General features: G+C 41.0%; 1 protein-coding gene across 4 annotated transcripts in view; it reads left to right on the forward strand.

Moving 5' to 3' along the window:
- The first annotated feature begins 322 nt into the window (after window positions 1-322).
- FAM13A (family with sequence similarity 13 member A) overlaps window positions 323-14,385 on the forward strand; it is a 128,162-nt gene continuing 114,099 nt past the window's right edge. For all 4 annotated transcript variants that reach the window (XM_032187025.1, XM_032187028.1, XM_032187027.1 and 1 more), the window contains exons 1-3: window positions 323-361; window positions 2,744-2,933; window positions 5,636-5,845. In XM_032187025.1, coding sequence (XP_032042916.1) covers window positions 335-361; window positions 2,744-2,933; window positions 5,636-5,845 — 427 coding nt within the window. In that variant the 5' untranslated portion in view covers window positions 323-334. The remainder of the gene's footprint in view (window positions 362-2,743; window positions 2,934-5,635; window positions 5,846-14,385) is intronic.

The raw sequence follows: 14,385 nt of genomic DNA on the forward strand, positions 1-14,385 counted from the left end.
CCTTCCACTCCACAAAGTGGATTTTGGGGCACCAAAACGCGCTGAGCCTTGCCTCTCCCCACACTGCTCCCCGCTCAACCGGGGGCGACGGAGGGGTGGCAGCCAAGCCGGAGGAGCCCCCCTAATAAAAAAAAAAGCCCAAGACCCCCTCGGCTGCTCTCTGGGGGGCCATGCAGCAGCGTGAGGAGCAGGGGGCAGGCGCTGCTCCCCCCCGGGCTGCGGGGGCAGAGGCAGGGGCGGGCCGGCGGGGCGGGCCGGCGGCTCGGAGGGGGCTGCCGGGCCCAGCGGAGGCGGGCGGGCTGCGGGAGCCGGGCCCGGCCGGCGGGCAGGCAGCATGGGGGCCGGGGCGCTGGCCATCTGCGTGAGTGGGGCGGCCCTGGGACGGGGACGGGGACGGGGACGGGGAGAGGCTGCGGATCGCGGCCGGGACGGGGAGAACGGGAGCAGTCGCGGGGGGTGACCGCCTGTAAAACTGGGCTGGGTGAGCTGCAAACGCGCCGTCCCGGGCTGCTTTTGTGCTGGGAGTGTTGCTTTTGTAAGTTTCTGCCGTCAGTTATAGTCAGTTACATTCTTTTACAACTTTTCCTCTTGTAGCATCAAGTCTTCCTTGCCGAAAGTCGCCTAACAGTGAATGCTCAGAGCGGTTTCGAGGCGGCGCTTTGATTTTGATTCAGCATGTATCTGAAATAACTGCCCTTAAATTTTTCTCCTTGGTTAACATATCCCTGCCAGATCCCAAAAGGAGTCTAACAATTTACCCCTCTGTTCCTGCAGGCGCGGGAAACGTCTCTCGGTTGTCTTGCAGATGTAAATTATGAGTTTGAGCGAGGAATTTCAGCTCTGTGTTTTGAGCGTTAAAATGGCAACAGGCCGGAGCTCTTCGCTTGAGCAAGACTTTTTGTGGGGGTAACCGGAGGCCTGTTCTAAGCAAAAAGTTCCCTAAGCACCACGGCTGCCTGTAAACTGCTCAGGATTTTTGCTGTCTTGTGAACTGAACCCAAGTTATGTAGCTTTTTCTTTGGCATGTATCCACCTGAAGTGAAAATCATATATTGCCCATTTAACCCTCAATGGAAACATCTCTTTTTAAAAAGAGATACGTGACGAGGTGCTTTAACAAGTCGGTCAAATTACAGTTCAGTAATTTACACATGTGGTGTTTGCTGTAAAGAATTAAAAAGGTGTTCACTGTTAGCGCTGGTTTTATTTATATATTGTAATGATGTTTCACAAATAAAAAACATATTTATACAAGTAATGTGTTTCATAAAGATCAGATAAGTGTTGCATAGTACCTGGAACTATAGAACCCACGTGTACTCCAGGAATATATTTTTAATGGGAAAGGTACAGCAGAGTAGAAGAAATGAACTGTCAGATATATTATATCTGGATGTACAGTCAGGCATAATAGCAACCCTGTTCAGATTTTTAGGTTCATTACAAACTGCAGCAAGAATATCATGTCATCAACAAAGAAGTTTTAAGTATTTGTTTAAAAAAAAAAAAAGCTGTACACCTTATCCTTATGCAGTCAAGCGCCAAGACCCAGGCAAGAGTCTGAGCAGTTTCTTGTGTTAAGTATAAAGAATATTGTAATTTTTTGTAAGGTTTCTACTGCCTATTTTTTACTAAAACATTGTAGGAATATATTGATTTTTATGCATTGCACTAGTGGTGACTTCTTAACCTAATAGACTGAACTCTGTGGTATCAGTGGCCCACTGTTCCAGCAACATGGGGAACTGATGTCAGCAACATGGGGAAAACATCAGAAACATCAGTAGAAATACTTATTTCCTCTTGAGTGAGGTTTACTGAGTTCTATTCTGCTTGTCTGTGTTAGAGAAATGATGCTTAGGTATGTATGGAAGTCACAACTCTGGTGGGTTATGTTGTTCTGCCTTTGGCTGTCTTTCCAAACCGATAATACCATATGATTATTTAGATTTCAGCATTCCAAAATTAATCCTAAATTATGTGATTCCCTCGGGTCTTATTGAATATTGTCTCATGTTTTTTCTGCCACTGCAGTTCAAAACTTGTGAGAATGTCTTCCAGATGTATATTGTGCCTCCAGAAGAAGCTATGGGATGTTTGCATTTGAAGCTGGTCTGATCCTTTCCCCACATATTGGATGTGATTCGATTACCTCCTCCCTGCTAACTTTGAAATCTCTGTACTTAAACTGCAGACTTAGTAGATACTAAACATACCATAAAATCTTTTGTAAGGGTCCATCTCAGCTGGCAGTGGCCAAAATGAATCCTCAGGGAGTAGCATTTAGAAGAAAGATGCAGTGAACCTTCCCTAGAGAACCCTCAGAGACTGACAGGCATTCTGGATACACCCTGAACTGATTATGTTGTATTGGGATTTTTCATGTGTTTGGTTGATTTTTGTTGAAACTGAACTGCATGAGTTACAAAAGCACCCTCCTGTGAGTCAAAATTACTTCTTACTCTAGTAACAAGCTTGCATACAAAAGTATCTTTCTCCCTTATCCTAATTATATGCTACTTAGACTCTTTTCCAGATATACACTCTTTTTTTTTTTTTTTTTTTTTTTCTCTCAGTTACATTTTTCTACTTCACAGTGACTTTCCTATGAATTAAAAGGAAGTAAGACCAAAATCTTATTCTGGAACATAAAAGCCAATTTTGATGGATATGCTCATGTTGTAACCATGCAACCTTCTGCAGCAAACAAGACTAATGCACATTTTTCCTGTGATTCTTTAAGCAAAGTAAATCGGCTGTGAGATTGAAGGAGGACATGAAGAAGATAGCCTCACTTCCACTGAACAAGCAGAAGGACACAACCCATCCAAAGGTGTTTGGTGTGAGTCTTCTGGAGCTCCAGCAGCAGGGACTAAGCAAGAATGGCATCCCAATAGTTGTGTGGAATATAGTTGAGTACCTGACCCAGCACGGTAAGCTTAATGAAATTACTTTTGCCTCTATATGTAAGTCTCTTCAAAGGGAAAAGATTTATTTATTTTTTTTTGTCCCGAATAGGACTGTGGTGCTAACCACATGCAGTGAATATTACTGTGTGATTTGTTTCTTTTTCTCCATCTCTGATACTGAATTTACTATTTAATGGGATGTTTATAAACTACAGTGTTATGAAACACCACATGCTCATTAGTAAGCTGTTCAGTTTTATAAACAAAGTGTATTTCATTTTGAAGCTTTGTGTCATTTTCTAGTTGCAAAACATTCGACTATTTCACAGTTTCTGACAGTGAGAAGACATAAATATCTATATAGAGACATTCATGTGCACATACAAATCCCATGAGAATACGTTACTGAATGGGAATACATGTTCTTGCAGGTTTTCAGTTAGATTTCAGTTATTTTGAACCCCCTCGGGGAGGTAGGTGTCAAATTCTTAGCCTTTGTTTGCATTCATTTCATGGGACTTCATTCCCTGTTGATGAAATACATCTAGAAATCTAGAGCACTGTTGGTGCACAGATGTATCCTGTAGCAGTTGTTCTGCCCTGGAAAAGATTTCATGGCGGCAATTTCATCTTGTAAGAAGCTGCATCTGTTTTTACCCTAAGGTCTTTCTTTTAGCTGCTCAGTAATGATAATCCCATTACAGAGTCTTAAGATTCCATGTCTGTGTCTTGATAGACCCTTAGAAGCTGGTAGATGCAAACACAGCATGAAAGTTAGCTTAGATTAAGGTACAGTGGAAATTTAAAACATAATCCTACCTATATTCCACAGTAGCGTTTTGCTTGATCTACTTCACCTTGCTTTAAAGTAGTCTGCTAGAACAGTAAAAAAGCAAGGATGGGAAGAGATCTTGCATCATTCAGGTTTAATCAAAACCAAAGTTGACAAACCCTCTTGATTGCAAGTTGTGGGCTATACTCTGCCTTCCATAAAAAGGTCTGCATCCCACACAAGTGTTTCCCAAATATGAACTGAACAAGCCAAGTCCTCTACTCTGCAGCAAGATTAGTTGGTCTTCTAAATGCCAAGGTGATTATCCAGTCTTGATAAGCATATAATCCATTCTCTTTCTCAAGACTGCAAGGAAGATCTCAAATATGCCCTCTTACGTGGGAAATTCTTGAAATGGTTGTTCTGTTCTCACCCACAGTTTGTTTTGTGAAATAATGGTGATGTTAACCATGAAAACATTTTAAACAGAGCCCCAGGTATGAACACAAACTCTTAGGAGGCATCGTGTTCTGCCAAGCATGTGTACTGTTTGTTCAGTATGTCTCCTGTTTTGCAAAGATGCAGTAATAGGCACCGTAGGCCTTTTTAAGTCAAGCCATTTCAAAGGCTCTCTTCCAGCTCACAGGGAATTGACTACCCATTTGAAAAAGCTGAGCCAACTTTTGGGTAGCTACATTCTTGAACGAAGTTTGTATTAAACTGCTTATTTTCAAATTTATAGGTGAAACCAAGTTTTCCTATACTGAATTTAGAAATATTTGATTACTGATCCAAGTGGGTTCTAGCCTGTATTTATTTCTATAAATGACTGTTTGGGAAAGAACAAAGGACATTTTATCTGGATGGGGGCTCTGTTCAATTTATGCTGCAGAATTACTGAGATGTGGTGTTTCCTGTTGTCCCCCAGATGGCAGTACAGCGTGTCACATTGGAGTGTTTTGTTGCGAATACAGGAATACAAGATCTGTAAACTGTATCTTACATTAGTCAAGTAAAAAGCTTAAGTGTTTGAAAGTCTGTCCATTTTTTTTCTTACTAGATCAGTTTGTTTGCTGGTCCCATAAAAGAGATTGCTTTTCCTTACAAGGTCTGCTGCAGCAGTATTGATTTCTTGAACTGGCAGTGTTCTGTCAGGCTCCTGCTTAGCAATGACCACACTGAACTAATGAAAACCATATATCTTATATTTCAATCATCTTAGTGTTATGCTTCTAAAGAAGAATAAGCAGGTCTATAGCCACTGTATCAGAAAAAGCAGAGTTCTTGTGAAAATGTTTTAGTGAAAAATTAATTTACCGAGTTGAGCTTTAGGCACATGTTTTCCTAAAGTTTTTGAATCTCAGCATATGCCTAAAAAGTGATGCTTGATACAATATGATTCATCTCACTTCCTCCATGGAAACCTTCACTGGGTGTGGGTTGTCTGGCCTGAAATGATTGATAATTTTTATTTTCATAGTGAAATACTTTGGGCCTCGTGCTGTCCAAAATATGCATTTGATCTCAGAGATTTTCTGCTATTGTGAAGCTGTGGTGCTTATTATAGAGTTACTGCTGCTGTGAAACAATTTTGAAAGGTCTGTAGAACCTGGATTCTTCTCAGTTGAAGTGTACTGATGCAAAATGCAGCCATCTCAATTGATTTCTGCATGGTGTGAGATATTTGCATGTTACAGCAATGCCAAAGGGTGTTGTGGGTTTTCATAGAGTATCCCAGGCCTCAAGATCTAGTCAGCAGTATTTATTAAGTTATCATAACCCAATACTTGACCATTGGAGTTTCTAGGGGAAAAATAAGATCTTTTTAAACTGCATAGTACTAATTGTCCTCCTTTGTATTGATGGTAGTGTATCATTCACAATAGAATATCTGTTTTATTATATTAGTAGTGTCTTAGTTCAGACCATCCTCATGTGTAATACATAATTATAGGTATGGCCCAAGAAGGTCTCTTCAGGGTAAACGGCAGCATGAAAATGGTGGAACAGTTGCGTCTGCAGTACGAGCGTGGAGAAGAGGTGGAGCTAGTTAAAGATGGCGATGTGTACTCGGCAGCCAGTCTTCTGAAATTATTTTTGAGAGAGTTGCCAGATGGGATTATCAGCTCTGCCTTACAGCCCAAGTTCATTCAGCTTTACCAGGGTAAGTGAGAGGTAAAAATTTCCATCCTTCGGTGTGCTTTCTTTCAGGAGAATTTTATGCAGACATCATAAGCAATATTCTCTGTTTCTTAGCTTACATACTTTGTTCTGTATTTCCTTTGACTTTAGCTTTAATCATCTGCTCCCAGGCGTCTCCCAGATGTGCAATTCTGAGTCTTGGCAGAAATCACAATGGCGTTAGAAGAGAGAGAAAACTGTTTATTGCATTTTTGGTAAAATCTGGACTATTTATGCTTTTCCAGTCCTGTTATATCTGCAAAATATAAAGTGAAATTATCAATTGGTTTGTTAGAGCAAGCTTGAAGACAATAACTGCAGTCTCTCTAGGACACAGGTTTGCTTCCGTTTTGCTAGAGTGAGTACTTGGAATTTCATTCTAATGGACTCTGAAATTTTATAACAACCTCATCTGCCAATCACATTTATTATCCACTGAGCCCCAAATCATATATTGTCTAAATTTCCACTTCTCACTGAGTGATGTGATTGGCCATCAGAAACAAGACAGTTTGCAAGTAACAACAGACTTTACCTTTACCAATCATAGCACAGAACCTGGAAGATTTTACTTTTTTTTATCCTTTAAGTAGTAGATAATCTGTAAGGAAGAACATCATTTCAGCTTTAGAAAGTTGAAACTTGCACGACTGTTTGCCTAAATGATTTGTTGATCTAATCCATCAGTATTAGTCCATATTGTTATGCAGACTAGACGGTGGTTGGCCCTGTTCCTGGACCATCTGGGTCAGTGGGAGTTCTTTTGCTGCAGGCAGTTGATGCCTCTTCTTGCCATCTTCCTAAGAAGCTGAGAAGTGAGTGGGTACATGTTACTCAAGATACACTCTTTCCAGTAAAGCAGGCAAATAGGATACATGTAGAGGAGGAATGATGTGGAGGAACACCCTCTGAACAGATCCCCAGTGGAAAACAGTGCAAAGTTTTCACACTGTTGTCCTCAGGTTTCCCTCCCACTTTTTTTGGCCTGCAGTGGAGATGAAGTTTAGTTATTGCCTGGAGCAGGGAGAACACAACCACGTCTTCCTTTCCTGTCTGTGGCTCTATAGACTCTTAAGGGTATGCTGGAGAAGAACTCTGCCTTTCCCTAAGTGCAGTCAGTAAAGTAATAATCAGGTTGTATGTGGGCTGTGTACAATACCTTTCTCTGTAAAATATTATTTAGTAAAGTTGTCTGGGGCCCAAGGACAGGGTTCAGGAAGTGCTGGGTAGGAAGGTGCTGTTGTTTTAGAAAGTCCCTTTTTTATTTTTATTTTTTGGTCATAGCTGTGCTTTCTTTTGGATCTCTTAGATTTATCCATGTCTGACTCATGAGATGCATTTAATTATGTTCCTTCACTTAAATCACTTTAAGTGGATTTTTTGTATAAGTTGCATGTTCCCTATTCTGCATCCCTGTCCCCACAAAGGTCATATCACTGTATTGCGCCAGAAACTATTGATGTACTTTGTGAACTGTGCTGTTTGTGGAAAGTCTCATTCATTCTTGCTTCCCACAGGAAATACAAAATTCCCCAGTGATTTCTATGGAAATGAGATACATATCCATACTTAGCAGACTTGCTGTTTCAAATAAAAGTTACTGGTGTAAATCACAAACCCGGTTCTCCAGAAGTATGTTTAGCTGTGATGTACCTTTACAGTTAAGTTTGCATGTATTGTACAATAACCTCTAGTTCTAGTTCCATTATATTTTTTTATTAGGGTTAGCTGTTATGGCAAGGGGAAGGTTTTGGTGAAGTTTGCAGAAAACTGAATTGCTGTTTTTTTTCATGCACTGGAAAATGTATCATAAATTGCTCTGAAAGGTACTGATTACTTTCATAGGGTTCAGATTAGTTGCAGTGGTCGATGGGCCTGTGTTTACAGTTAAATGATCAACCAACTGTGCATGATTGGAGGAATTATCTATTCACTTATCAAAGTATGTGCAAGGGTATTTGTTGCAAAATGGTACCAACAGCAAGCATGCCTGGGTGTTCTTTTTGTAAACTATGAAGAAAGTAGGTCAAGGTGTTTCTGAGCCAGCAGGTTATTAAAAAATACCTTTGAATCTGGAGCCACTTCACTCTATGTCTACAGTGAAGGCAGTTACAAGCTCTGTTACAACCTCTGTATTCCCCTCTGTTGAAGCTTTGCATGGGAAATGTGGTTTTTGTTGTTGTTTTCTTTTTGTTTTTGTTTTCTGTTTTTATTTTGTTTTGATTTTTTTGTAATCAGTTTAGAATTCCTTTGGAATATTTTCAGCGATTGGTACCAGAATCTTTTAAATCAGCTAAAAGTGTGGCCTGAAAATAATACACAGTTACTTTCCGTCATATAAAAAATATTAGGGAGTGATCCCCCCAGTTAAAAATAGCTGGACTAAAAATCCTACCTGAGATTGTAATCCTTTTTAAAGCAGGGTATAGTCCACATTACCAAACCAAAGAGTAAATGATCTGCCCTCTATTGGAAAAGAGAAATGTGATACGTTGGTAGTTCAGGAAGTCCACACAGCTGGTTTGGCATGCTATCAGAAGCCTGTGCAACAACAGTGTGAAATGTGCATGCTGCTGCTAAATCCTGACGCAATGCTGATTATATAAATATTCAGAGTAATTCCAAGACTATGCAGTTCCAGAAAACATCACGTAACGTATCCTATGGGCAGTCTGCTGCATCCTGACCTTTCCTTTCCTCTCTACCCTTGGAGAAGGACAGTGGCAGTGGGAGTTGAGAAGGGTCTCCATCTGTAAATGGCGTTGTCGGAGACGTGTAGCAAGTACAGAATAGAGACACACTGGTAGTGATCTTTGTGTTGACTGGTCTTCTCAGAGTGCCTGACAAATATGAACATTGCTTTTTGCAGGGGGTCCTGGGGTCAAAAATGTCCACTACAATCTGCTCTGTGCCTGCAGTTTTGCTGGAGAACAGGATGACTGAAAGATACTTCTTTCAGAAACCTCATTTGGAAGTAATCAGTAGCTCCTGTACAGAGATCCATTTGAGCTTGTTTATTCCTTCTGGCTTTTCATTTCTTAACTTTTTTAACCCAATCACTGGCTCTTAAGACATTTGTACATACTGAGAACAAGCTCTGTATGCACAGCTCTTACCCCTTTCACAGGTCACTTGCTTTTAGCAAGGCAGATTGCTGTTATCCTTTTTAGCATGCAGAAAGTTTTTCCATTATGTGATTTTTTTTTTCTTTTTCTTCTTTGTTGCATTCCTTCTCCAGAAGGGGCACAGTGAAATGTAGGCTCCTGTCTTCCTTTGGCACTGAGTCTAATTAAGTTGAATGCTATTTGATCACTGAAAAATTTGCATTTTTCAGTATGTAGCAGCTAGATGAGAGTTCTGTCTCTCACACCCCTCCCCTCACAAACTGTTACAGCTGACAAGGTTTTGTGTAGTGCTAGTGAACAGCTCTGAAAGCTCAGGGAGAAGGATGGGAGGTGGTGGAAGGGAAGGATGAGCTCCCTCCTGGATCAACGAGTCATTTTAGGGAACACTTGGTAGCCATCAGCTGCTTGAGCTACATGAACAGGCAGGACCAAAAATACAAATTGTGTTGGGGGATTTTAGAGGTCAAACTTCAACCTGAATAGTGGGTGTGAAAATGAACAAATGAGAGCTGACTCTTTAACCACTGTAACTGCAATAACTGGAATAAATCAGATTCACTAGTTGTCTGTGGCTCTCCAGGCTATAGTGGCATGTCTTTAACCTTTCCCTGTTAGCTTTTATTGTCATTTTGATGCTATTCTGGTTTGGAACAACACATGACACTTCTGTTTTCTACGTGCTGAAGAGACTTGCTGTACACTGAAAACATTTGGAACCAGCTTTCTTGTGCAGATGGCAACACTCAGCAGAGCTGCAAAAGAAGTAACAGGACAACTGTTCCCAGTATAGTGACGGAGGGTAAATACAGCTCTGTGAAGTGCTTTAATGACAGAGAGCAAAGAGTCTCAAGTTGAATTGCGATGACAACCTTCTCGTGGCAAGGACTTTCTGCATTTCTGCTTCTGATGGCAGCAAGGTGTAATTTTTTTTTTTTATTTTTTTCGTCTGGGGCAGAGCCTTGTCTGAAGCAAATCACTTCCTGGCAGAGGCTGGAGTCCCACTTCCTGGTGATTGTGGAGGAAGAAAGAAACACTTTGATTCCTTCAGCAGCCTAGCCTAGCAAACACAGTGTAGTGGCGACTGCAGCGTACAGCCTGCTGCCTCTGTGCCAGAGATTGACTTCTAGAGGCACGTTGATAGCTACAGACAGATGCAAGCTCTTCTGTCTGCCCTCCAGGCTGGTAGTATGCAAGGCAGCTGAAAGCTATGCAGACGTGATAACATGACGCTGAGCCCTAGACTCTCTTCCTTGCCTCACAGCAGAGGTAATTAGCTAGGGCACGGCGCCATGCTGATAGAGTTTCAGTGCTTGTAGGCTGGAGTTGTTTGGGGTCAGACCATGTGGGAAATGAACAAGTTACACGCACCTGTCTGCTGGCATCTGTACCTTTGGTGATGTTCAGACAGCATGCTCTGTAAGGAGAAGGAGTAGCATGAAGAGGGATTGATTGGAGAGCTAGATCGTGCCAGGAGTGTGTCAAAGAAATTCAATATGTACAGAAATATTTTCCAATGGTTCATCCTATGTCCCTCTTGTGATCTGTGGGTGTATACTGAAATTAAGCGAGACTGAAAACACGCTTGCAAACTTGTCTGTGCCTCCTACACTGTTGAGGCTCCTGTTTCTACTTAATTAACATTTTTAGAGAGTGCCTGCTGTTTTCAGTTGCCTCCTTGACTTCTGCCCCTCAGCAGCAATTCCCTAGCAAAAGCTCGATATGCCAAGGAAAGTACTGTGCTTGAAAGTAACAAGTGTTTTGGTAGCTGGGGGTATTTCTATGTGATTTAAATACATAGTTATAATATTAAATATGATTTAAATATAGGTTTCTGAATTGCCTTTGAAAGACTGGCACTCTGCTGTTTCTATTATTGACAAGCTCATTTGTCTCAACTCAAGGCACTGCAGCATATGCTTAGCTTCATGCTGCACTCTGTAATCTAATTTAATAAGTAAGAATGCTCTTGGTAGTCTTACTTCCACAGGACATCTTGTACCTTGCAAAATTAGGCAACTACATAAGCTTAGGGCTTTGATACACTTGATGCTTGTCTGTATGGTAGTGTAAACAGCTCTGGTACCTTAATGTTTCCCTGATGGTCACTACCAGCTGAGTAAACTTTTATGATTGATTTTGAGACAAATTGGAATATTGTCTAGCAGGTGGACAAAAGAAGGAAGAGCACTACAGGAAATCATCTGTCATGACGCACAAATATTTGGGCTCTCCAATAAGTTGAAAAACTGATTTATTTGAATGGAAGCTAATTTCCATTCGTCCCGCAAAATGTGCAAAGTGCATGTTACACTGTACATGCACATTACTCTCTGAATTCAGTATAACGGTAATTAGTAGCTTTTAAAAATAAAGCTCAAGTCTCAGCAGCAGGATAATTAACAAATTTGTTGATTTTTGAATTGCATTGGGAGGAAGGTTCAATATCCTTCCCTTGCCTTTTCACTGGAAAAGGGGGACATAGAGAGAGATTTTCTTGTTCCCCTTTCAGTAGGGCAAAGAATTTCACGGCTCAGTGAATGGGTTTTCTGTCTCCTGCTGTTCAGTGGTTCTGTGACATTCAATTAGTGTAGTTTCTGAAGGTCTTATGGTCTGATATCTGTCTGTGTTCCTAAAAGGACAGAAGTGAAAGCAGAACACACCTGATACTAAGATAGTACTGAGGAGGGAACAAAGGTTTTGTTGTGTCCAGAAATAAGCATCTCTGGTCCACACCACGTACTAAATCGTGTTTAATGACCAAGGACATCAGACCCACTAAATAGAGTTGGTATCATGAGGCCACTAGCTTTGTGTGTAGTCAGGGCAAATCTGTCTTCAAAATATTTTGTGGAGGTTATTAGCATCTTTCTGGTTTTAAAAGGATGGAAAATCCTTCAGTAAATGGAAAAGCACCTGTCAATCAAATGCCCCAGTGGGAGGTTCAGAAAGGCAATTAGTTCTCAGGGGCATTCCCTAATTAGGTGGTGGGGAGATGGTAGTAGGAAATGTTTTTTGTTTTTTTTCCTGAGTGGGGGCTTTGCCATTCCTTATCATAACTGCAAACAATTCATAGTTAAAACAAAAACAAACAAACAAAAAACAAACAAAAAAAAAACACTGTGCAGCAGTTGTTTTGTTATTCAAACAGAAGTATGTTACAAGGTGAAATTCAGTGTTCTCTCTATGGGGAAATTAGTTTTGGTTTGTTTTCCTTGAGCTTCATGAAAAGATAATTAGTAATCAAGTCAGGGACTGTCCATTCCGGTTTATCTGTGAAAATACAAATCCATTAAATTCCTTATTGTTATTCAACTTAACATAGACTTCTAGGGGCATTGTGAAATTTTGCTGCAGAAATAAAAACAAGTCAGATTTCCTACTCTTACCAAGCTGATTCATTGTAATGAAGTCATGATATTTTTTTCTCTATATCTCAAAATATTTTTCAAAGAAACTCTTGCCATAAATAAGCAAGTGAGATTTTTGCATATTTCCTTCATGCATATTTGATACTTGCTTTCTTTGATGGAGATAATTTCTTAGCTGCAGCAGAAAAGAATATAGTTAATCACTTAGTTGAAATGTCTGGTTCTATAATTTAACTGGCATTTTAAACTTTGGCCTGCTCTCATGAAGTAATTCTTATTAAGTATGTGGTATCAAAACAGAGAGATAAAAATTAGCATTCTGTGAGTATAAAACTTCCAAAGACTTTTCTCGCCTTTTACTGCATGTCATATAAGGCAGGAAACTGAAGCCTAGTAGCAGATGAAATCTCGGATGTGCCTCTATGAAGTGACAAGTGCATACATATAGAAATTAATTTGCTTCCCAAATGATATGCACGATAAGTCCTGTTTATTAGCCACAAAAATATCTGGTTGTAAAAGAGAAATCATGAATTTTGGGGATCACTTTTAGATATTTTTATACAGATTGGTAATTTACACAGCTAACCTCTTTCTAAAGGATGCTATACCTAGAATACTGTGCAATCCAGCCCTGGAATATTTCTGGGAAATCAAAAGTAAAAATGAAGATGAAAATTGTGAAACATACTTATACATGCCTTGCACTATGTTCACAGCCTTTTCAAAGCAAAAATGTTGGGGCAGTGTAAAATGTCCTTTTCTTCAAAGTCTTTGTGCTGGCAAGGCAAGGCATGGGATATTTTCCTGCCAGTCTTCTCTGCATGGTACTAGGAGGATGTACAACAGGCAGCAGCTAGTTGCTGAACAGTTTCAGACCCAGCCTCGTGTATTGCATATTATTGACTATAGACAAGTCTTGAAGATTTAGAATTTTTCACAGAATGGCTGAGATTGGAAGGGACCTCTGGAGGCCATTTTGTCCAACCCTCTGCTCAAGCAGGAACACCTGAATCAGGTTGCCCAGGACCAAGTCCAGGTGGCTGTTGAAGATCTCCAAGGAGAGAGACTACAACCTCTCTGGGCAACCTGTTCCAGCGCACTGTCATCTGCACAGCACAAGTGCTTCCTGATGTCCAGGCAGAACCTCTTGTGTTCCTATTTGTGTCAATTGCCTCTTGTCCCATCACCTGGAAGCACTGAAAATATGGCTCTGTCTTCGTTGCATCTTCCCTTCAGGTATTTATACACATGAGGAGGCTCCTCCTTGAGCCTCCTTTTCTCCAGGCTGTACAGTCCTAATGCTCTCAGCCTTTTGTCATAGGAGAAGTGCTCTAGTCCCTTGATCATCCTGGTGGCCCTCCGTCGGACTTTTTCCAGTATGTCCATATGTCTCTTGTACTGGGGGGCCCAGAACTGGACACAGAACTCCAGGTGTAGCCTCACCAGTGCTGAGTAAAGGGAAAGGATCACCTATCTTGACCTTCTGGTGATACTTTTGCATAATACAGCTAAGAATACTATTGGCCTTCTTAACACTAAGGGCATGCTGCCGACTCTTGTTCAACGTGGTGTATACATTTCTGCAGAGCTGCTTTATAGCTGGGTGGTCCCCAGCATATACTGGTGTCTAGAGTTGTTCCTTCCCAGGTTCAGGACTCTGCACTTCTCCTTGTTGAACTTCACAAGGTTTTTGTCCGCCTACCTGTCCAGCCCGTCAAGGTGCCCTCTCTTCTGGTGAGTCAGCCACTCCTCCCAGTTTCATGCGATCCTCATATTTACTGAGGGTGCACTCTACCTCATCATCCAGATCGTTGATGAAGATGTTAAACAGGGCTGGACCCAGTAGTGACCCCTGGGGCACTCTGCTCATTACTGGCTCCAAGTAGGCTTTGGGCCACTGACCACTACCTGTTGAGTCTAGCCTACCATACAGTTTCATTTTTGTGGCCAGTTTGGTTTTGACTGAGTGCTGGGTAAAACTACTTGCTGAGGATCGTAATGTCCTCTGAAGGAAAAAATTCTTTGTT

The sequence above is a fragment of the Aythya fuligula genome, chromosome 4 (genome assembly GCF_009819795.1).
Source record: "Aythya fuligula isolate bAytFul2 chromosome 4, bAytFul2.pri, whole genome shotgun sequence".
Lineage (NCBI taxonomy): Eukaryota > Metazoa > Chordata > Aves > Anseriformes > Anatidae > Aythya > Aythya fuligula.